The sequence below is a fragment of the Neovison vison genome, chromosome 2 (assembly GCF_020171115.1).
Source record: "Neovison vison isolate M4711 chromosome 2, ASM_NN_V1, whole genome shotgun sequence".
NCBI lineage: Eukaryota > Metazoa > Chordata > Mammalia > Carnivora > Mustelidae > Neogale > Neogale vison.
The window spans coordinates 194,428,610-194,454,087 of record NC_058092.1 but is presented as its reverse complement, the minus strand read 5'-3'; the positions used below and the strand labels follow the sequence as shown (position 1 = coordinate 194,454,087).

Below are 25,478 nucleotides of genomic sequence, written 5' to 3'. Positions count from 1 at the left end.
CATTATGTTGGGTTTTTCTTTTTCCAAAAAAATGTTAATGCTACAGCTCTTATCTTTTTACAACTTTCTTTAGGGCCATTCATTTTATAAATGCATCTCATTATGCATTTTTAAACAAACTTTATATTGTATCTTCAAATCTAAAATTATACCAACTAAAACTTTATAGCAGCAATTCCCATTCATACTGAGGTATTCTAATTTACTTGCCAATAAAACACTGCCCCTCACTCTTTGTATGGATTATCTCCATTTTAATTATGCTTCATCTGACTCAGCTCAGTGAGGAGGAGAAGCTCCAAGCAATGTTTTGGACAAGGTGCTTCATTCACATGCTTTCTGACATGTACCCTACCAGTGAATGTCAATCAACAAGCATAGCAATAGTATGTTTCTTGCTCCAGGATTATTTGTTTTGCTATTTCCCTATTACCATTGGTCTTGACTGACTTGGAAGACAGGCATGATAAACACATATTCTCTTAAGAGACACAACGTTTATTAAACTGAAACAAAAGCCCACTATGAGCCATGTATTTTAAAAAAAAACACCCTAAAAATACAGAAAGAAATTTTTTTTTTAAAGATTTTATTTATTTATTTGACAGAAAGAGATCACAGTAGGCAGAGAGGCAGGCAGAGAGAGGGGAAGGGAAGCAGGCCCCCGCTGAGCAGAGAGCCCGATGTGGGACTCGATCCCAGGACCCTGAGATCACGACCTGAGCCGAAGGCAGCGGCTTAACCCACTGAGCCACCCATGGTGAAAAAACAGACCACTCAAATGTGAATAAAATTAAATAAGCCTGTCAATATTAATATAATAGAATTAAGGTACTAAGTAAATTAATGGTGACAGCTGGTAGTGATAAAATTATATTCAGAATTAACTATGTCACAAAGGTTTTATTTGAAATGAACGGCAGATTGATGTTTAGTGATGCCATGAAATCATTTTTTAAATACAGAACAGATGAATTATCACAAATATATCCAACTGGTAAAAGGGAAAACATAAAGAATAGGAGCAACAAGAGGAATTACATAGAAAGATATTGAATTGCATGTCTTTGAGTTAATAGATTGCCTTTTTAATGAAACATTTAGAAAAGAGGTGTTCTTCACTTGTTCATGATGAAATTCCTTACTTATTCCAAAATTGGCATACGTAGCCCTGTAGGGGTCATATGTGGCCTCTATGCTTATGGATCACAATCTCAGATTATAATTTCACATTATAGTGATATAAACTTTTGAGATATATTTCAAACAATATTCTGCTATATTTTTAATCTCTTCCAAATAACATTGGGTCAAAGAGGAAACTAGGACATAGAACCATCCTACTTAAGAAAAATTTCAGGTAGCTTCCAAAAAAAGTCATAGTGTGAAGTACTTTTATTTATTTACCTATTTATTAAGATTTTATTTATTTATTTGACAAAGAGAGAGATCACAAGTAGGCAGAGAGGCAGGCAGGGGTGGGGGGAAGTAGGCTCCCTGTTGAGCAGAGAGCCCCATGCAGGGCTTGATCCCAGGATCCTGAGATCATGACCCAAGCCGAAAGCAGAGGCTTAACCCACTGAGCCACCCAGGCACCCAGTGAAGTACTTTTATTATTGAAAAGAAAAAAGAAAAGCTTTCTCCCCAGTTTAACCACCAAAATGACAAAAGAAAATGAGGCCAATGCTTAAAAAAAAAAAAAAAAAAAAAACATAAATAATTTTAATAAGTGCAGTTGGTTATTGAACAACACATGGGTTAAGAGGTGCCAAGTCCATATGCAGTTAAAAATTCCCATATAAACTTTTGGGTCCGCAAAAACTTAACTACTGATAGTGGACTATTGACCAGAAGCCTTATCAACAACACATGCAGTTGATTAACACGTCTTTCTTGTATTATACATATTGTATACAGTATTCTACAATAAAGTATGGTAGAGGAAAGGAAACATTACTAAAAAAATCATAAGGGAAAGAAAACACAAATACTGTATAGTACATTTAAAGTACTATGCAGTACTGGGCAGTACATTTAAAGTACTATACAGTAAATGTACAGTATATAGTACATTTAAAGTACTATACAGTATTTGTAAAAAAAAATAAATAAATCCATGTGTAAGTGGACCCATGCAGTTCAAATCCATGTTGTTCATTGTAAATAAATATTAGTAAAATTTGGGGTGCCTGGGTGGCTCAGTTAGTTAAGCATCTGACTCTTGATTTTGGCCTAGGTTGTGATCTCGAGGTCCTGGGACTGAGCCATCAGGTCAGGTTCTGCATTGGGTGTGGAGCCTGCTTGGGATACTCTCTCTTTCTATCTCTCCTTCTGCCCCTTCCTACCCCTTCTCTTTCCCTCTCTTACAAAAAAAAAAAAAAAAAAAAAGTGCCCCCCCCACAAAAACACACACACATATATATTTTATCAATATATATATTTTGGTAAAATTCTTTGAAATGCTGAGAAATATATTTAATGGTCTGGTAAATGTACTCAATTGGAAAAAAAACACATTTAGAAAAGAGAGAAAAGTTAACTTCAATTGTATGATTAAAATTATTAAATCCAATGGACAACACTCTTCTGAGTTATAGAAAAGAGAAATGATAAAGACAAGATTGAATAAGTTGACAAAATAACTATCCTACTAAAAAGGATCCTGATGATACACTAGTAAATTCATTTAAAATACAAAGCAGTCTTAATACAGCTGTTACACAAATTGCTCTGAAATTTGGGGAATAAATGGAGCCTTTTTAAGTTATTCTGTGAAATAAAAGTAAAACTTGCATTTAATGTAATAGAACTTTAATAAAAAAATTAAGCCAGGCCAATTTCAGTAATGAATATTCAATTAAAATTTTAAGTATATTATCAGTTGTTGCAATTTAGCAATGAGATTAAGTTTATCCTATGCATAGAAAATATTTCTATAAAACAGGAAAATTATTAGTTTATTACACCCTATGAATAGCTTAGTGAGAATAAAGCATTCCACCAGATGTGCTTTGATTAAAAAGGTCTCTGCACAAATTTTTATCTATACCAAATAAAATAATATATTGAAACTCTCTATAGCCTGATGCAAAATAATAGGTAAGTTAATTAATTAATACATTTAATAAGTTCTATCTTATTTAAGATTGATTTGAACTCCTGGATCAATATGATAGTATGGAAAAACCAAATAAGAAAATGCAGTAAGACAAGTCTATAAAACAAAAGATGCATTATTTTCATACTGTATGATTACAAGCCTACAAAAGGCAACTCTAAGAGAAATGTTTAGCTCATAAGGTATTGAGACATAATATAAAAATACAAGAGGGGGCCCCTGGGTGGCTCAGTGGGTTAAAGCCTCTGCCTTCACTTCAGGTCATGATCCAGGGTCCTGTGATTGAGCCCCACATCAGGCTTTCTGCTCAGTGGGGAGCCTGCTTCCCCTTCTCTCTCTGCCTGCCTCTCTGCCTAATTGTGATCTCTGTCTGTCAAATAAATAAAATAAAGTCTTGAAAAAAAATACAAGAACCAGTATATTTCCTATCTCATTATAAAAAATGGATAAGAAAAAATATATAAGAGCTAACCTTTACTAGTTAAGCAATAAAACATATAGTGTAAAAATCAAGGGACATGGAGGAGGACCTAAAGAAATCTACAATCAAGGGAGTGTTAAAGAATCCCTAAAGAAATGCACACAAATAGCACATAAATGAAGGAGAAACATGAAATGATATGAAGATGAATATTTCTAGCCCAAACTGGAAGATTCCATGCAAAAATATTAATAGTTCTTATCCCTAGAGTAAGTGATTTTTTTCTTTTAAATCTGCATTCTAGGGTACTTGGGTGGCTCAGTAGGTTAAGCATCTGCCTTCAGCGCAGGTCATGACCTCAGCGTCTTGAGACCCAGCCCCGCATCAGCTCCTTACTCAGTGGGAAGCCTGGTTCTCCCTCTCCCTCTGTGTGCTCTCTTGCTCTATCAAAAGAAAAAAATAAATCTAAAAAAATAAAAAATAACTTTGCATTCTATAAATATAATGAGTTTGTATTTCTATAAAATAATATCAGTGAAATGATTATAAAATTTAACAGATTGTTTTTTCTTTAATAATTTAAAGATCTCAATATTCACATAAAATAGTATAGTGAAAAAAAAACTGAACTACAGAAAATTTAAAAATCCCACTCAAAAGTAGAGCTCATTAAAGAAATGTGGAATGGCATATAAGAGGAAATATTATTTAAACTACCTAAAGAGAAAATTCATAAATTTACACATACATACACTATACACACACACACACACACACACACACACACACAGAGTAAGAAGCACATTCACACATGAAATGATTCTTCAAGGATGACTTTTATCACTTTTTTGATATATGAAATGATCATGTGTTCTGACTTGTCCAGGCCAATTCAAGTTTAATCCACACAACAGTCGTATAAAACAAGTGCCATTCTTTTTTTTTTCTTTTTTTTTTCAATTTATTTATTTTCAGAAAAACAGTATTCATTATTTTTTCACCACATCCAGTGCTCCATGCAACCCGTGCCCTCTATAATACCCACCACCTGGTACCCCAACCTCCCACCCCCCCACCACTTCCAACCCCTCAGATTGTTTTTCAGAGTCCATAGTCTCTCGTGGTTCACCTCCCCTTCCAATTTACCCCAACTCCCTTCTCCTCTTTAACACCCCTTGTCCTCCATGCTATTTGTTATGCTCCACAAATAAGTGAAACCATATGATAATTGACTCTCTCTGCTTGACTTATTTCACTCAGCATAATCTCTTCCAGTCCCGTCCATGTTGCTACAAAAGTTGGGTATTCATCCTTTCTGATGGAGGCATAATACTCCATAGTGTATATGGACCACATCTTCCTTCTTACCATATATTTGGCACATGAGAAAACAGAATAAAGTTGAATGAATTTTCATCTTCTGGAGGCCAGTAAGTGGCAGAGTGATGTGACTTCTGTTTTCATTCTTTTTTCCTACCAAGGTGAATGACACTGTGCAGCTCTCCAAAGCAGAAATACGGCGGTCCCTTTGAATCTTCTCTTTCCCTCTTCCCCCTCTTCAGTCATTAGCAATGCATCTTGGGATTCACCTCCTTCAAACCCATCTGGTACTTTCTCTCTACATTCTCACTGTAATACTTTCTTTAGGTCACGGCCTCAGCTTCTGTTCCTCAGTCTAAAGATTTCCCATGACTCCTGCTCTTTTAAAATGATGTTGTTCCTCTGACATAGTTTTGGTATGAAAAGCTCATTTCCCCACCAGGGTGCTAGTTAATTTTTCAGTCACTGAATATGGAGAACAGACAAAATTAGATCTTCTCAGACTTGTGCACCTTGAAGAGTTAGAACCAAGGTGGGATGACCTTGACCAGAGCCCCAGCAGCCAGGAGGCCATACTTCATGTCTCCCCACATGACCCAACCTTCCCTCGGGTCCAGCTTTCATCCTCAGCCCCCTACTGGGGAAACATCCTTAGGACAGTTGACTCATTTCAGCATAACTCATTACTCTGTGGAGCATGGCGAAGGAGAGATGGGGAACTGCCTACCTGAGCTCGATGAGTCTTCACCATCGAAGATGTTTCTTCTGCTCCCCACCCACCTTTGCTGCCTATATTTTACAGGTGGCCTCAGCCTTACAGCTTGAGCCACCATGGTGTGAACACCGGTACACCACACCACACTGTTGTTCAAGAGCAACATTCTACTGGCTCCTCTCCCATGGTCTCCCCGACAGCCACACCGGCTACCTCTTACTCTAGGCTTTAGAAGGCACATACTGGAAAATTCAAAACCCCTAGACCCCCAGTGGATTTTTAGAAGGCTTTCTCCCAGTGTCTTCCCTGTATTGATGCTTTTTCTCCATAGTTCCTCGCAGTTGATCCTCGGGAGGGTAGAAGGCGCGCAACATCTAGGTAGGAACATCTTCCACTTGGACTCTCCCCAGCCACTAACATGCTCTTACTGAACCAACAAGAAAAGCAAACACAATCATCCTTCACAAAGAGCTCAAGAAAGCTTGCAAACCCTCAACTACCATTAGTGGCTGAAAGCCCAAATTTCCTTTTCCTCTGGTTGTTCAAATGTTAGAATTTTTTTTTTTTTTCCGTTTTTAGTCCAAACAGAAAGAAAAGCTGGCTAAAATCCAGCTGCTAAAAGTGTTGTCATTGCAGTCATTGCCACAAGGTGGCACCACTAAGAAAAACGGAAAAGCTTCCAAAGGATCCTGAACAATTGAAATTGGAAGTTTTTGTTTGAGGAAATCCCAACCTAGTGAGAGATAGAGAGTGGAGTTAGTCTCTCTGCTTCCCAGGATTACAGGGTTTTTTAAATTCCCGATCAAAAGCCCGAAGTAGAGAACCCAGGAGAGAATATTCCACTGCTACTATATAACAATATAAAATCAGCTTGGTCTCTGGGCTCCAAATTCAAGTCTGGATCGCCACTCTACTCTTCCAACTTCTCCTTGTGAACTCACCTTTGGAGCTCTTAGTGTCCCTCCCCACTGAATCTTAATCAGATCACTCTGTTCCTCCCAGACAAGACTTCTTCATTTTGACTTTAGAAGAGCATGATTTGCATTCTTCATCTCCTCTCTCCTAAAATGCCTTGAGCTCCTCATTACACTAACTGTTCATTCTTCTCCAGAACTCTGCATTCTAAGGGGTCTATTGGAGGGACAGGCTAATGCAAACACACACACACACTAGACACAAATACCACACACACACACACATTTTCTGTCATCCTGCAAGACTCCGAGTGTAGGCTTACCTCGTATCCATAAAACTAAGAGGGTCTGTTTAAATAAAAGAATGTCTGCTACAAAGCCACTTATAAAGCCTGACCACACAGAGAATAAACTGGCAGCTTCTATAAACCAAAACATACAATACATGCATAAAATTAACATGTTATTCACCAGTTTAATACTCCTTCTTGGTTTTCTATTTCCGCCAAACACTCACTTGTTAAGTAAAAATAAAGTCTATGTTCATTTTATGTTCATACAAAGGATGGATGGTATTCACTAACCAAAGACGCAAACGTCAAATAATAATGAGGGGCAAACTTACACATATTAAATTAGAAAAGAAGATGTCCTCCATGGAGGCAAGATACTTTCGGGTCAAGAACTATTAAAATGTTTGTGTCCTTGGGCCAACCAATTTCACTTCTGGGTTTCAATTCCAAAGAAGCCCTATGAGAAAATTACTTCATCTATGCACAGATTTCACTGAAGTGCCCAGGACAAGCCTGACAGAGTGCTCAATCAGTGTGTATGGACAGCTGAATGGGACAGAGAGAATGAAAAGAGACAATGAGAGGGAGAGGGTGAGGACTATTAGGTTCTAACATGGATTCATGGAACACTTCGCTGAATGTGGATACCATGACTTTAAACTAGCAGCTAACTTGAAAGTGACAACTGCGGAGGCCCACGGGGCATATGGAAACATGCCCATAGGCGGTGGTGGTGTTGGGGCAAAGGAAAAGACATAGTTGGCCTCCTTTATACAGTCTACCATGGAATTCTCCAAGTATATAGGCACAGACTGGAAAGGACTCTGTTGGATGAAGAGCATAATCTCTTGGCGTAGTCAGTTATGTCTACTGGTATGGCAGAAGTGACAATAAAGTACCTGTTTTGAATTCTCCTAATATTGATAATAAAAGAGGTTCTTTATGTTTTTGTTTTTATTTTTTAAGATTTTATTTATTTGACAGAGAGAGACACAGGGAGAGAGAGAATACAAGCAGGGGGAATGGGAGAGGGAGAAGCAGGCTTCCTGCCAAGCAGGGAGCTTGATGTGGGGCTCAAACCCTGGAATCATGGTCTGAGCAGAAGGCAGATGCTTAACAACAGAGCCACCCAGGTGTCCCAATAATAAAAGAGTTTGGGATAAAAGAAAACTCTAAGTCTTCTTTCCCGGGAAGGAAAGACAGGTGAAAATACATCAGACCACTCAGTTTCTTCCCCCAATTTTAAATTTGGGAATGACCTTGGGAATTATCTCCAATCAGGTGATTTCACAAGTGAGAAATTAATGTTCAGTGTGTCAACTATATTCAGCTATACTCAGTTATACCCAGATTAAACAACAACAACAACAACCACCACCAAAAAACCAATTCATAGAAGCTAAGATATTAGCAAATGTCACACAGCTAGGAAGCGGCAAAGCCTAGATTTACAACATTGCTTCTGATAAATCAGTTGTCCTTTCGAGAATTTAGTCTTCCATTGTAAAATCTGCTTAACGTTTCGTCAAGTTTACACATAAAGACTTTGTTAGTTTGAAAATAATTTTGAATAAAATTGAAAAATAGTAAGATACTTTCAAAAAGCCTTAGATGAATTATCTTGAATGAACCCAATTCCTGAAGAGATATGGCTTCAAGCAACTTTTAAGTTCTATATGTGTTTCTTTCTTTGAAAGTGGCAGAGAATGTTTTCCCCTAACTGAAAGACCTGCTCCTTAGGATAAATACTAATTATCTAGCTTAAACCTATAAATCACAGATGTGGTATATAAAATCCCCCTGATATAACAGAGACCTGATGGGACATTTCACTTATAAAATTGTTCTGGAAGAGATGAGCATAGGACCAAGTCATGCTGCAGGTGCCCAGCATCATTTAGCATTATAGACGAACTAGTAAGGTGTAAGTTACTGGTAAGGTAACTAATAGAGACAGAGGTTTCCAGAAGCTTCACAAATATATTCTCAAGTGTGTGCACGAAATTTTGCTTAGACATGATGTCTGAGTTACATATGGAGGGAAGATGTATCCTGGTGGCAGGATTATGAGAAGACCCCTGGGATGGGGAAGACGGGTCCCCCTGGTGGACAATTTAGTTACTGCTCCAAGTGTGGACAGTGGGACAGAAGCATGGGTATCATCTGGGACATTGTCCGAAACACAGAATATCAGGTCTCACCCCAGACCTCTTAGACATGAATCTTCAGTTGAGCAGATTCTCCAGGAGATTCACACACTCAACATTTGAGAAATGCTAGTCTCGTTCCTTGTTGCCCCAGTTTGTCTCAATAATGGACTCATCGAAATGCAGAATTCCTGGGTGCCATCTTGGGACAAGTGAATCAATGTCTCACAGGAGGAGCCTGAGAATCTACATTTTTAACCATGTCCCTCAGTAATTTTTCCAATAACCTTAAGTTTGACAAGACTGAAACATCAAGATATTGACAGGCAAACAGAACTGACACTGGCACTCAGTCCTGTCACCTACTGGCTGCCCATCCCTGAAGAAGCTTCCCTCTCACAGCTTCCCTCATGATCTCAAATGGGGATACAACATTCCTTTGAAGATGTACTGCGAGGACTAGGTCAGCAATCATGAAGCAGTGTATTAAGGGTTAAAACGTTTGCCTTGCATTGAGTAGGTATGAAATAGTAGATGGCTGTTAGCATTTTCCTCTCTTTCCTTTCAAAACCTCAATTTCGCCCTCTGAGAAAGGCTGGTGGTAGAAACCGCCTAGAGTTCTTTTCATGTATCAGATGTATCTTTACTGAGTAGGTGGCAGGTTCCAGAAGCAAAGATGAGCTCACAGCCTAGTGGGAGAGTCAGTAGGTGAACGGGAATATTATAATAGAAACAGAAATTTTGCTCACAAATGAATCATTTCATACATCCAGATAATGTTTTGGTTAGCTTGTAGGGGAAAGAGATCAAAGCTACTATTTAATATCATTAAAACAATCATTATTGCTTTCACAAATGCTAACCCAGGCAGAAAGGAAAGAGCTTTCCAGAGCACTGAAAATAAAACCTTGTTGCAGAGAGTAAGGCTTCCCTCTGACTTCAATTGTAGCTGTAAATTAGCCCAGAAGCACACCCCAAACGGTAGCAAAATTATGACCTTATTTAAAGTAGATGCTTTATCAGCTCATCCTTTCCGCCAATTCTTTCCAGCCTCGAGTTTTTCATTCTCCATTGTCCTATTATTAGCCTCTATTGTCTAACGGCTGGAGTCTGTTTTCCTTCTGGAGGTGGAGCCACCTACTGACACACACTCCCCTCCCTCCTGAGGCTCCTCACTGAGAGTTCCTAATTGAATTTCTGCCCTTCAGGAGCACAGGGTCATTGGGATGAATGCTCTGTCAGAGGGCTCCAGGAAGGCCAGGCTCTGGGCATCATTTCAGTGTCTCTCCACTGCCATCTCCGAGCACGCCTCTGCCCCGAAGCCTGGGGTCTGTTTGTTTAATGAAGTCTTCTGTTGAGATAGTAACTCCTTTCCCGGACGGTAGCTATCACTGCATTATGATGTGTTTAAATGAAAAAGTAGATTCTGAGGAACTAGAAAGTCACCCTGTTTCAGGAACTCTTACAACCTTTCTTTCTCTGATTTCTGCTATATGTGTGTATCCTTTCGTATGACAAAATGCCACCTGATGTATTATAAGGCAAACGCTACATCATCGCCTTACTTTGACCTCCTATGAGCCTCATGGCTGTTCTGCTAAAGAAAAGGAATACTTTGTGGTTGGGAAAATGAAAGATGTTTTGCTCGAATGTGCCATCAAGTATCTTCCAACTTTGCTCCCTCACATTCTCTCTGAATAACTCTACACTGACTGATGGTCAAGGCATTTTTAAATGGATACATTTAATTCGTTAGGAAAATTTTTAGTGCCAGAAAAACCATTACTTATGCTTGAGATGTTAATGAATTAATTTTAGATTGTAGCTATTAAATGGTCTTTTGCAAATATTTCATATATGTAGTTAAAAATCATAAATTAATTATGGGCAAATAAAAGGAATCTTGATTTCATTGTTTAATCCACAGGACCCTTACAGGTTTGAAAAACCATCCCCTTGTCTGTTCTTCCCACTCACTATAAAAATTCAGAGTCTGAGATAATGAAATTAAAGATGTCATTATGTCCTGATATGTTTTTGATAACCATCTGGACACAAGAGAGGAAATAATTCAGAAAAGAAGTGACCAACTGCAGAATTTATGTCATAAAACTGATTATTCTTAATTACATCTAAAATACATTTGAAATTTCCTCCCTGGGGTTTGAAGGGAATTTCCTCCAATAGCAGCTCAACTCTCTATGCCTCTGTTGGCAGAAAGAGCAGGCTTCAAGCTGAGGCAGGGGTAGGCTCTTTTCCTTCCAAGTGCAAATTCATGTTACTTCCTCTTAGAAGCTCTCCCTGGCTTAAGGACTGATCATTGATATTTGGACTCTCCTACACAGATATGGGCTACGTACATACATATAGAGAGGATGACACAGAACTTGTCACAATGAATTGAACTAGAAAATGTCCATCTCAACCCCTCCCTTCTTAGTTTTTCTGAGAACATTCATCAGCTAGGTTCCTATCGCCTTCCACTGGATGCTGAACACTGAATATGCTTAATAAACACCGGTAGAATAATGGCAATAATGCATCAAATTGCCATTTATTTTTTAGCGTATGTATGGTAGAATTGAGCATAGCTGCTATACCTCTCATATATGACATATATAGCTATAAACATTTTCTATCTCACTCACATAGGATATATATCTCTGAATAAGATATTCCTCAAAGCATGCTTCACGCTTTCATTTATTTCCTGTTTCTTCTTTTAATTTTATCATTAATTTCTCATTTTCTAAAACTTCAACAGGAGATTTTGTACATAAATATACTCAATGAAGATATTTCTTCCAAGTTCACCAGTCTGGCAAGGATTTCCCTTCCCAAGCGTAGGTTTTGGTGCCAGTGATGGTCAGTGTTGGCTCACTACGGAATTTTATCGCATGAGACAGTGGGGAATTCTTGGCCCTCCAACTAAGAGCAAGTTCAGTAAAGGAAGAGGTTCTTTTTTCTCATTTACCATTGGACCTCAGTCCAATGCATGATGCCAGATACCTAGTAAGTATTCCATATGTATGCACGTGCATCGCACTGATTCTGCTTTAAGGACACTACTTTCTAGGGACACCTGGGTGGCTCGGTCAATTAAGCATCTGCCTTTGGCTCGGGTCATGATCACAGGGTTCTGGGATGGACCCTCACATCAGGCTCCCTGATCAGAGGAGAGTCTTCTTCTCCCTCTTTCTCCTCCCCCTCCCCGACTTGTACATACTCTTTCTCCCCCTCTCTCTCTCAAATAAATAAAATCTTTAAAAAAGCAGACTATTTTCCTGATATTTATAAAAGCACCAGAATAGCTATGATCATAAAAAAATAATAAACAGAGTTGTATAAATGCACTTCAAGATAAACTTCAGAAACACTGTCTTCAGCTTCTTTCTGTCGACAAAGAGGGTCTGGACCTCCTGTCCCATTTTTTTAGTTTTCACAAAAAACGGCTAGGTAGAAAGGTAATTAAAGACAACACTAACAGGAAGTTGATGTGTGCTTCCACAGACGTGGAGGACAGGGGGAGAGGCCCTGGGCTGTGGGAGCCCCCAGTTCTGCTTTCTCATCCAGATCCTGCCACTACTTGGTGACTCAGGAAATGCTCAGCTGATTTGGAAAAAAGGGGAGGGGAGGGATAATAATACAGAGGTTGTAGAATCGTGAAATTTATATTAAGAAAAAAAACATAGAGCATACGTGCTTTTCTGTGAATTTGAGTGACATCTGAATGACAATTAGGGCAACCATACGTCCTAACGAGCTTAAGGAATTGCTGGTGTGGTTTATTTTACAGAAGAAATTATTAAAACTGCCCATATATCTCAAACATTTTTGGATTTGGATGACAACCTATATGGTCATTCAGATTACAATATGTGTATGAGTGTGTGTACTGTATATGTGTGTGTGTGTACACACACAATTATATAATTATATACAATTAATATTATATATAATTATATATATATGATACATGATTATGCATAGACAATGTGAATGTGATCTGGTCGTTAAATGTTCTTTTTTTTTTTTAAGATTTTATTTATTTACTTTGACAGAGAGAGAAATCACAAGTAGGCAGAGACACAGGCAGAGAGAGAGGGGGAAGGAGGCTCCCTGCTGAGCAGAGAGCCCGATGCCCAGGACCCTAGAATCATGACCTGAGCCAGAGGCAGAGGCTTAACCCGCTGAGCCACCCAGGAGCCCCTAAATATTCATATATATATATATTCATTTATTTTTAAAGATTTTATTTATTTATTTGACAGAGATCACAAGCAGGCAGAGAGAGAGAGAGAGAGAGAGAGAGAGGGGGGAAGCAGGCTTCCTGCTGAGCAGAGAGCCTGATGTGGGGTTCCACCTTAGGACTCTGGGATCATGACCTGAGCCAAAGGCAGAGGCTTAACCCACTGAGCTACCCAGGCGCCCCTATATATGTATATGTATATGTATATGTATATGTATATCTATATCTATATCTATATCTATATATTTTTAAAGATGCTCAGACCAAAAGTGGATTGAAAAGACATACCATCCTCAGGAAGAGGGAAATGCTGCTAACATTTTGAATCCGGCTAGGGCATGAGTGGATGAGTAGACTCTGCAGGAGGGTGGTGCCTATTTCCTCACTGTCCCAGGAGCCCAGGCAGAACATCCCAGCCATCTCTGTCCTCTTTTGATAAGGTCTTACTGGAATGTTTGCCTAAGAAGCCTGCAGGGCAGGAACAGTGTTACCATAGCTAATGTTGTTCACCTCTTTACTTATAGACCATCTCTAGCCAAAAGGATATTAATGAATATGTTCTCAATATTTTTTAAAAATAAACTTGGGGAAAGAATCCGTAATTCACTCAAACTGTGGCAGATAGGATCACATACTTCTGGCTGAGTGCAGGAGCTCCCAGGTCACTCTCTAACCCAACAGGTCTGAGATCCCCACAGACAGGAAGCAGGTACTTGGGGAGGCAGCAGATCCAAGGGTTGCTGTGGAGAGCCCTCAGCCAGAATGGCTTGAACAGTAGGAGGAGAGGGGATTTTTCTGCATATCCCTATCTACAGAACAGGGAGAATCTGCCTAACAAAAGGTAGCCTCTTGTTCCTGCTTTTCCCTTAAATTCACTGCTTGAATAATTATAAGGACCCTTGATTCTGAAAAGTGTTTTTGCCTATGATTCATTATTACTGTGTTTTTCCATAATTTGTCTGGGTCAGTTTAACTCTCCTTAGTGGGTCTAAGCTGAACTTTATGTGCTTAGGAGACCCTGAGTACCCATCTCAAAGTGCTGGCCCAGATCAGCGTGCAGACCACACATGACCCGCAAACAAAGCTGTGCGGAGAGCAACATGCACAGCTTAGTATATTCAACCACACTGACTCCATTAAATCCACCATGTGTTTACACTAGACAAGTACATTTTACTTCTATCAATCCTCACAATGATCCTATGAAGCAGGAATGTTATTGTCCGCAGTTAACAGATAAGAAAACAGAGTCACAGAGAATATGCGTAAGTTGTTCACCTGCGAGTCTGTGGTGAAGGACTGAAGCTAACCAGCCAGTCCAAATGGGAATCATCGACACAATGAAGGCAAGTTACACTGATGAAATAGGAGAGGAGAAACATTTCTTCCTCTTAAAGCTATGTTCAGCCAGAAGAAATTCTTGGAACATCAAAAACCGGTTGCAAAATTGGGGGAAATAACAGAAACTGGCTAATTTGTCGGAGTCTCCAAATCAGCAGTGAGAAGCCAGAGCCCTGGGAATGCACAAGGAATTTTCTAGCCTGCCCCTTCTCACCTTTTAAAACCCGAGTCCCCTCTTAATCAAATACACAGATGATAACCACTCAATTTCTCTCCCAGGACTGCAGCAAACATGCTTTGGTTTGGTTTCAATAGAAGCAGAAGGGAGAAGAGAAAAGAACCGAGGATAATAATATCACATACATAGTGTCTACTGCGTATTTAGAGCTTTCTTGATGTTGCTACTTTTCATTCTTCTATCAATCTTTAGGACCAGTATTTGTCTGTTTGTCTGTCTGACTGTCTGACTCTCTTTTCAATACAGGACAGGAGGTTGTGGTTAAACGCCTTACAGAGAAACCTCATACAGCCAGTGTAAAGCTGGACAGAGCTTTTAATTCAGGATGGTCGTAAATGCTCACATTTGCCTCATGTACCTCTTACCCCACATCATACAAGGAAGCTATTTAAAAACACATTGAAATCAATTCTTTGATACAAGAAATCCAAATCACAACAGTCACCTCAAGAAACACCATTTCACGTTTCAACTAGAGCTCCCAATCAAGACAGAAAACATTAAAATAAGGGAAGAATCTTTGACTATTAACTAAAAACATGTTTCTATTCTCCATCAAATGTGCTTCTCTGGACTTATGCACAATATTTAAGTGGCCCTTTAAGAAAACCAGCTGGGGTCCAGTGCAAACAGGTTAAAATTGAAGAAGTAAACCAATGCCTACCTGTCATCAAATTGCAATTATGTTCACTGTCCTGTTGTTCTTTGCTTTTAAAGCCACTTTTTTAAGTTTCACAAACTTCATCCATAGAAAAGAGGCCAACAGTTATCACTTGGCTCATTTGTCCACGTCAGGGGCAATCAGTAGACAGCCCGTTATGAACACGGCTATGGCAAATGACTCAAATTATATCCAGACTGTGGCAAACATTTTCATGAACATTTAGCTAATGAACTTGAAAATTCTTCTGAGGCTCTTCGCCCTGTTATTCAACTCCATTCTGCAGGAACTCTGCCACTAGACCTGGATTTAGAGATATTTCAGCCTCCGTCATCTCCTGCCAATGGAGTTCAGGGATGTGTGCCAAACTCCATTTCCCTTCTGCCTTGCGTCAACCATGGGGAATCATTAGCTGCTGCGCTCAGAGCACTTACTGAAGAATCATTTGATAAAGAGGACCCTCACTGGGTGGGAGAGCTAATGGACCTCCAAAGTCACAGAGCAAAGCACTGACAGGGAGGGTCCTGTAATTTTATATAGTATATCATCGGGAAATGGTTACACTGTGCCAGTCAATGCTCTTAAAAATGGAAGCTTTGATTTCAAAACCTACACAGGCCAAATGAGACAAAGTGAGGAACAGCAACTTCTCGAAAATTTCCTCCTTCTTTCAATTGCTTTCTCTGCTCCCCAAATCCTAGGAGCATTTCACCCACATCACTGACTGCCCAGTCCATCAGCCCATTTATGGAAGTACAGCCTCGAGCAATGGCTGCTGTTGGACGGCTTCTCCCTTTTTCTAGCAGTTCCATATTTCATGCGAGTCAAGCATCTTCCAAGTGAATTGCTTGACAAATTTCCAAAATGATCGCTTCAGATCAAATTCAGCTAAAATGCTACCCTTTCCAAAGTTTTGAAAATCCATTTTTACAGCAAGGCTGCCGAAACATCTAATGAGCTTCAATCCAGGAGAGGCACATCCTTTTAACTTGAATTTGGCCTCAAAACAAGTTTGGCCCAGTCAAATGCTTACCAATCTTTTCAGTCACAATGGCTCCCTCTCTCACTCTAGTGAAATAGACGACAGATAGCACCATTTCCCAAGTTCTTAAAATTTCTAGAAATGACATAAAAAAAATGTTCAAGAATATTCTGCTTTAATTCAGAATATTTTGATTCAATGAGTTTCTAGTGACTTGCTTTCCTTCTCATCCAGCTTTATTACTGTAGGATATATCTTTCTATTATTTCTTTTTTTTCTTTTTTTAGGTTTCAAAACACATGAATTCAGCACGGGAAAGAATTAGCATAAAAAGTGTAAATGGATTATTAATAAAAGAAGGAGCAGACACATTCAAATGGACTTTGCAGTATTTAATCTAGAAGGGCTTAATTGGAAGTTCTCTTATCAGCCTAATAATAATGAACTATAATGACCTTGATTTAACAGAGCCAGGGACACTATCTATCTTTCTTAATGGAAACATGAGAAGCAAGGGGTCAAGTGTCTTAACCAGGTATTACATAAATGAAATATGTGTGTAATGTACAGATCTTAGAAAATTCATAATGTTTGAAGAAGAAAATAGTTACAAAACCTATTAGTTTTTTTTAAATTTTTACTAAGCTCTTTTTTAGAATTAGACTGCTACTGCATGCTCAAATTTAGAATATTTTTATTTTCATATATATATCATGATATAACAAGCATTTTCATGGTCCTAAAACATTATGAAAATTCCAGTTAGGCTGAATTCATCCAATGCATAGGTGTATTCTAATGTATATAAAATTAAAAATTCAGGGTTTTTTTTTCCTAATACAAATAAACCTGTGGTGAATATTCTTATAAATAAATCTACATACACATTTCTGTATACTGCATTTTTAGAAACAATATAAATATTTTGAAACATTACATATAGGAGATACTTAACAAAATGTATTCCCTCAGGTAGTAAATGAGAATGTGCTTTTACTCTACTCTCAACAAACTATTTGCTTTTAAAAATCATTAAGTATGTAATAGGCAAAAAAAAAAAATTAATTTGCATTTCTTTGTGAGGCTGAGTATTTTTCATGTTTATTGGTTATTTGTATTCTTTTTTAAGGGAAGAATACGTTCCCCTTGCTGCCCGTTTTCCTACTGAGACTTAATTTTAATGTTACACTAGTTGATTTAATTGACTTCTTCAGAATATTAATTCCTTGCCATATCTTATTATACCGTTTACTGTGGTTCATCTTTTAATTGTATTTCTGATTTATAGTATCCAGACCAAAAAGCAAGGTTTTGCCAGGATGTTTATTTTTTCCTTCCATTGCTTTTTGTTCAAAGGTCCCTTCAATTGCTGTCATAAATAAGTATGTAATTTTATTTACCATTCTCTTCAAGACTTTATTAATTATGTTAACTCCTGAATTCATTAAAAACAACCTTTCATATAAAGAAGGAAAGTAAAAACCAAATTTGATTTGTTTTATCTGATCGCCAACCAAATTTACTGAGCAACCAGACTCTCATTTTCCCTCTGATTTATGGATCACTCCTTACTCTCCACTAAGTTCCAGAACATATCTGATTCTGGTATTGCCAGTCTGTCAGCCAATGATCTTGGACTTTATAGCATATTTTAAATTCAGCAAGACCAAGTTTGTCTATTTTTCTTTAAAACCCCCTCTGTCGAGTTATTTTGAGAATCTTGGTATTGTTCTTAAATTTTTCATTAGCTTGCTCTATAATTTCTAAATACTAAAAATAGCTTCCTGAAAATACACTAAAGAGTAAGAAAATAACAGTAAAAAATATGAAACCTCCCTCATCTCAACATTCATGCTGTTAACACTTTTGGGCAAACACTTTCAGGATCTCTATCAGAGATGATCTAGGTAGGTTTGCATCTACTCTTTTTAGGCAGGTAACAGAAAATTGTTAGAGCATCATCAATCTTTTTCAACATAGAAAAAGTTTTTTGATTCATGGGCTCCCAGTCACAGGATTTATCATAGGATTGCAATTTATTTATTTATTTATTTTACAATTTACTTTTAAAATACTAAAAAATATTATCTTGATTTCTCTTAGATCTGAATGTCACAAGTAAAACATTTACTGTAGATTCACAGACACTCCTACATATGGTTGCTCTAATATACTGAATTGTGTTTTTTATTTAACTTGAAACATGGCCCAGTTGGTAATGTATCACAGATACCCCCAGTAGCATGCCAGTCACGTGAAAATACTTCCCCTTGTTTTCCTTACTTCCCGACAATAAACTACTTTACTTACTCCAAGTGCATTACAAAGTACAGTGCCATTTAATTCCTAAGTTCATTTCTGTATGTATTTATTCAACAATATCTTGGTCATAGGAGGTGCTCAATAAACATTTGCCGAATGGAGAACAATGAATGAAACATGGTACTTAAATAGAGTGCTATACAAAATAACATATTATTAATAACTACATGGGGATTCTTAGAAGTGGCTGACGCAGGAACAAATGTAAGCTTTTTATTCACAGCAAAGCCCAGGAGATGAATAGTGGGCGCATGCAATGTGTGATTTATTCATACACTCTAGTAGGAGATTTATAGGCATCTATTAACCTACTCGAGTTCCAATTCTGTCTTAGGCTGGTCTTTTGTCATGATTAGCTATGTTGTGACTCTATGTTAAATAACAGGTTGTCTGTGCTGAAATATGCAAGAAATATGAAGACAGAAGGTCAAAATTATATATATATATATATATATATATATTATATATATATTTCCCACTGAATCATAGATGTATCTCCACTTGTGTAGGCAAAAAAAAACCTTAAGCATGCATATATGTACAAAAGCAAAAGACATTTTTTCAAGACCTGAGATACATTATAGTATCATAGACTGGATTGTCTTCCAAATAATTAATATGTTGAAGTCCTAACCTCCAGTAACTCAGAATGTGAGCATATTTAAAGAAAGTGTCTTTGCAGAGTTAAGTGAATTAAAATAGAGTCATATGACTGGTGTCCTTATAAGAAGAGAAAATGTGAATACAGACACATACAGAGGGAAGAAAATGAGAAGACACAAGAAGATGGCCATCCCTAAGCCCAGGAGAGAGACAGAAAGGAAACAACTCTGCCAACACCTGGAGTACGGATTTCTAGCTTGCAGAACTGATAAAATACATTTATCTTGCTTAAACAATAAAATACATTCCTCTTGCTTAAACCACTCAATCTGAGGTACTTTGTTACAGCAGCCCTAGCAAACTAATACACCATGAACTAATCCAGAATAGAATGAAGCTGTATGTTGAAAAAAAGTAAGAATTATTTTGTGATTTGCAACACTCTCAGTTTTCAAAAAGATTAATTGTACCCACCTGCATACTGTGTGGGGACTGATTTGATCCCTCCTTTGGGTAAAATACCATCCTAAAAGTCACTGTTTTAGGTGATATTTTTGATTAATCCCTCCACCAATCAATTAGGAATTCAAACATAACTAATGGCACTGTCTACTTCCACATGACAATCCCTTTAATGTACGGTTGAGGATCTATGAGAACTTGGATACAATTCATGCTTGGAGTGGATAGATCATTCTTGGCTTCTCCTTGGAGGTCTTAAAGTCATTTGTGTGCTTTCTACCTCTATCTACAGTGACCTAATAAATATAACACAAGAAGAGGGATGTGGGAAGGAGCATTCCCACTTCCCTTCATCCCCAACGTAGTTTCACAGAGGACAGAAATGGGGTGTAAATTTTGTAAGTAGGGTAAATGTAATAGTAGTCCCCAAGTCATGTGGAAGCCATGTTCTCAAGCATGAGAGCAGATCCCGTCCTGTTTATCCTGACAGAAGACCACTGTCACTTATCGGCTCTTCCAAACCTGTGTTGCCCACCGGGACAACTCATCTTCCTTGTGGACTGAAGCTGGCCCTTAGAGTCAGGCAGGATTTGCCAACATGTTCGAAGCTCCTAACTCCAAGGTGCATTTCGCAATGCCGTCTTAATAAAACAACACAGAATGAAGCTTCATAATAGCAATATATAGAGAAAAAAGTCATAATTTTCCATGCTTCATGATTCAGAATAATTAATTTAATAAGTGTGTCATATGAGAAAAGTAAATAAAGAGAAGGAAAGGGGTGTGGACACATATGTTCACGGAAGTATATACAATTGCAAGAAAAAAAAAACAAATTACCCAGGTAGTGCTGGAAATAAAAGCTCAGTGGGAAATATTTTGGGGATGCTAATTTGATTCTTCTATGGAACCTTAAAGCTGCAGTGCTTACAAGTGCACTATTTAGCTCCACCTGTTTTTTTTATTTTTAGCATTTATATAACCTTAAGTCTCTAAAAACCAATTAAACACCTCCTGATCTCTACTGGGAATTTCCCTAAGTAGTTCTCTACCTCGACGATAACAGGACTATGATTTCATTTACAACATCTTGCTGGAGAGCATTTTATCAAGAGAGGTGTTAAAAAAATAATGAAATTAATAAAAGAGGGCAGAATCAAGATGAGCTCCCGTCTTCTCTGGACACAGTTACAGTCTGGGGTTTGGTTCACAATCAACATTGAGCTGCGTGATCTTAGATGAGCAGTTTGCTTTGTCATGCCACAGTCTGTAGTTTCTCAAGAAAGGGTTATTCTGTCAGGCCAATGTGTCTAAGTCCTACACCAACAATGCAGGCTTCTAAAGGGAGTAAATATTTCTACTAAAGTGGTAGATATAAATGAAAACCCGTCTTTGCTTAGGTAAAATTCTGATCTTGTCTATTTTAATTCAGTTTTACCTTCCTCAAATACTAAAGTCACCCATATTACGACTCCTGATTTTGCCATTCCAACAACTAGACTAAATGCATCCCACATACACTCCAGAGCTCAACCACCACCCTCTGCCGCCAGGCCTCTCGGAGGGCCTGCCTCCGGTGCCAGTCACCAGTGGCTTACCGACAGTGTTTATGGGATCCCGTCAGGGTCTCGATCACAAAGCACTCGCCATCATTGAGACAGTATGCGAGGTCCTTGTCTCGGCAGGGTTTGAAGTGCTCAGACCGCTCCGTGGAATACGTCGTTGTATCTGTCAACGGAAACACAGACAGAACCGCTGTCAGCAGCACAGTCGGTCACCCCAGGTCAAAACCCTGGCCAGGATCTGTGCACTGAGGACTTCTTTTTTTTTTTTTTTTTTTTTAAGATTTTATTTATTTATTTGACAGACAGAGATCACAAGTAGGCAGAGCGGTAGGCAGAGAGAGAGAAGGAAGCAGGCTTCCTGCTTAGCAGAGAACACGATGCGGGGCTCCATCTGCTTAGCAGAGAGCCTGATGCGGGGCTCGATTCCAGGCCCCTGAGATCATGACCCGAGCTTAAGGCAGAAGCTTTAACCCACTGAGCCACCAGGTGCCCCGCACTGAGGACTTCTACGCGCTGACCCTTCACCTCTAGAGAGAGAGAGCACAGACCCTCCACTGGACTGAAGAAATGCAGCTGGATATGACATTTCATGACTTAATGGTGCATGCTCCCCCAAACTCACAGGGTAAAACATAATCACAATGAGATGGTACCAACAGCTGTGCCTGTGGGAGGGGATTAGGTCATGAATGGGCTTAGTACCCTTCTAACAGTGCCCCAGAAACCTCTGTCGCCCATTGCAGTCATAAGAAGATGGTGCTCTATGAGCCAGGAAGTCCTCTCTCCACACACCAGACACTCAATCTCCGGGCACCTAGATCTTGGACTTCCCAGCTTCTAAAACTGTGAGAAATAAATTTCTGTGTTTATGAGCTACCCAATCTGTTAAAACAGCCCCGGCTGACTAAGACAAGCACTGTATTCAGTTTTCTAAATTTCTCCACAACATTTTAGCAATTGGAATCACTCTGTAAGCCCCCACCGAGGACGCGGTGATAGTAAAAGTGGAATGATTCTGCAGTCAAACACCTCAATCCCGCTTTCGTTCACTCAGTGTTTAACAAACATGTTGCATGAAAGATTGAAACAGGATCTCCTTCCCTTTATTGTTGCTAAATGTCATTAGACATCTGATCAATGCATATTGCGACTGTTCTGTGGAAACCAATGTCCCTTTCTAAGAGTTTTTTTGTTTGTTTTTAGTTACAGTTCTGATAGGCTAAGAGCTGAACAAATTATTCTACTTTTTTCCCCTTTTCTTATGTAATTAAAATGCAAATATTCCAAATTCTGAAACAGAATCTCAAATGTGAAGAATATTTCTGGCATATACCTAACAGAACCAAATTACTGTCATTTTTAAGCATTATTTTAAACATTTGCTTTAAAATCATAACTACTAAATTTTTTAAAAGATTTTATTTATTTATTTGACAGAGAGAGATCACAGTAGGCAGAGAGGCAGGCAGAGAGAGAGGAAGGGAAGCAGGCCCCCTGCTGAGCAGAGAGCCTGATGCGGGGCTCGATCCCAGGACCCTGAGACCATGACCTGAGCCGAAGGCAGTGGCTTAATCCACTGAGCCACCCAGGTGCCCCATAATTACTAAATTTTTTAAATTAGGCTGTATGTCTGCATCCTTTTCCTAAATATGAAACTAGCCATAAGTATGTCTTATCTACTAGATACAGACTCTGTTATCACACACACATATTTTATTCTCACTGTTTAAAGCAACTCAAGTATTAGCACCAATTCCACTGCCACATTGGAGAAAAAATATATTTAAAAAGTCAAAGAGGGGGGCTTCTGGGTGGCATAGTCAGTCACGTGTTCAACTCTTGATTTCAGCTCAGCTCATGATCTCGGGGTGATGAGATCAAGTCCAGAGCCGGGCTCAGTGAGGAGTCTGCTTGAGATGCTCTCTCTCTTCTCCTTCTCCCTGTCCCTGCTCATACTCTCTCTCAAATAAACAAACATTTAAAAATAAAATAAAATAAAAAGTCAAAGGCGAATAAATGATTCTGCATTCAAGCTCCTTTAATTTCCTTTTTCAGATCTAGATTAATAATAATGTTCATAGTGTGGGTTCTTATAACCAACCAGCTGAGTAACTGAAAGCCACTGGAAGCCTCTCTTCCTGTTCATTAACCAAACTGAGGGGAAAGTGACTGCCCTAAAGCGACATTCACTCATACCCTTCCCACATCTTAGAATCCTCAGTGGCCCTCCATCCCCATAGGAATAACTCCAAATTCCTCAGAGACTCACATAAACCATGTGGCATTTTGCCCTCTGGTGTCATCTTGTGACCTAAGACACACAACTTCATTACCGATTATTTTTCTATTTCTCCAAACACCAAGAGCGGTCACATTGCTCCTTCTTCCTGTACCATCTTTTTTTTTGCTGGAAGACAACTAGAAATCCTTCAAAGTTTACATCATTTTCCCATTGTGTCTCAAGAACTCCTTTTATCACTCACATCACTGCTTCAACACTCAATGCTGCAAGTAGCCATTTGTTCACATGTTTATCTGTTTCTTTAGTCTGTGTGTTTCCTTAAGGTCAGAGGTGGAGCCTTGAATCACAATGGGTGTTCAGGAAAAAATGTCTTCAATAAATCTGGATCACTCTAACACTGCTAACACTTTAAATGCCCTTGGTAAAAGATATGATCGTTAAAGACATCATCACAATCATGTAAGAGTTAATGCATATCGCACAACAAGTTAGATATAATTTCACACCAATATTACCATTTTAGTATATCTACTTTAATATTGAGGAATATTGGAAAAACACACCTTGTCCTCAGATTCACAGAAGTCTTCACTTATATACTGCTCATATAATTTGGGCATCGAAACAGCCCACATCGAATATCCTCTTTTTTTGGTGGTACAATAGAAACTTATTTTTCCACTTCAAAATATCTATCTGTTAATACTTTGGCACAAAATAAAGGCTCTGCAAAACAGACACATTTTCTGTTTTCCAGGAGATCTCCTATACAGAGAAGATCCATTATGCAAGACAGTTTGCAATAAATAGTTACACAGAATCAATCTCTCTTTCTACTGGAAATATTTAAAATTCAAGAGCTCTGAGCAAAATATTCAATATGAAACACCACACCGTTGATTGCTATCCTGACTGCTGAAGTATATTAACTCATGATCAGTTAGTTTTCCTTTAATTTCTTATTATCATTTATTGATATTCACTGATCATTCCTCTAAGAACAGCTTTTCATTAACATAACCTACAGCATAAAAAGTGAGATCCTTATTTTACAATCAGTGGTTTTAACAAGCTACAGACTCCAAGAGCAATACAATGGCAAAGCAATTACAATCAATTAGTTTTCATCTGACAAATGCTGTCTCCAGCGATTACCTCCCCATTCTACCAACTGCCTTCCCCATCACGTTATTGTCTATTAGCACATTTCGGTGTATCCGAAGCCCAAGTAAATGCCTCTGCAAAAGTCCGAGGTGAGAGAGTACAGAGATGTCAGGCTTAACATGTACTCAGGTTTTCTATTTCCATAGCTTAGAGAATCTAAAACTTAACACAAATACACATGTTTATCCCTTATAATGACTTGATTGGATTCAAGGAAACACCACCGTTAAGTATTTTTAACATCTTTTTTTTTTTTTTTTTTAAGATTTTGTTCATTTTTTGACAGACAGAGATCACCAGTAGGCAGAGAAGCAGGCAGAGAGAGAGGGGGAAGCAGGCTCCCTGCTGAGCAGAGAGTCTGAAGCGGGGCTTTGATCCCAGGACTCTGGGATCATGACCTGAGCCGAAGGCAGAGGCTTTAGCCCACTGAGCCACCCAGGCTCTTTTTTAACATCTTAATTTTTAACATCTTAATACAATAAACAGTAACAGAATGCTAAGCTTACTCCTTCTATAAGTAGACTGCAATCCTCAATAAATTTGAAACCTTAGAATTTACCTAAACACTTTACTACACAGTGTCCATTTATCACTCACCTAAAATCACAAGGGATTGGGCAAAGTAAATAAAATTCACTGTGGTAAAAGTTTACACTTGTAAGGCATCATGCCAAATATGTCAATGGAAAGACAGAAAAATTTCTTAATGGAATTACTAGGC

The 25,478-nt window shown here is 38.4% G+C and overlaps 1 protein-coding gene across 13 annotated transcripts in view; it reads right to left on the bottom strand.

Annotated features, from left to right (window-relative positions):
* The window catches only part of NRG3 (neuregulin 3), a 1,054,218-nt gene that overhangs the window by 562,494 nt on the left and 466,246 nt on the right, over positions 1-25,478 (bottom strand). For all 13 annotated transcript variants that reach the window (XM_044239944.1, XM_044239952.1, XM_044239946.1 and 10 more), the window contains exon 2: positions 21,385-21,514. In XM_044239944.1, the coding sequence (XP_044095879.1) occupies positions 21,385-21,514 (130 nt within the window). The remainder of the gene's footprint in view (positions 1-21,384; positions 21,515-25,478) is intronic.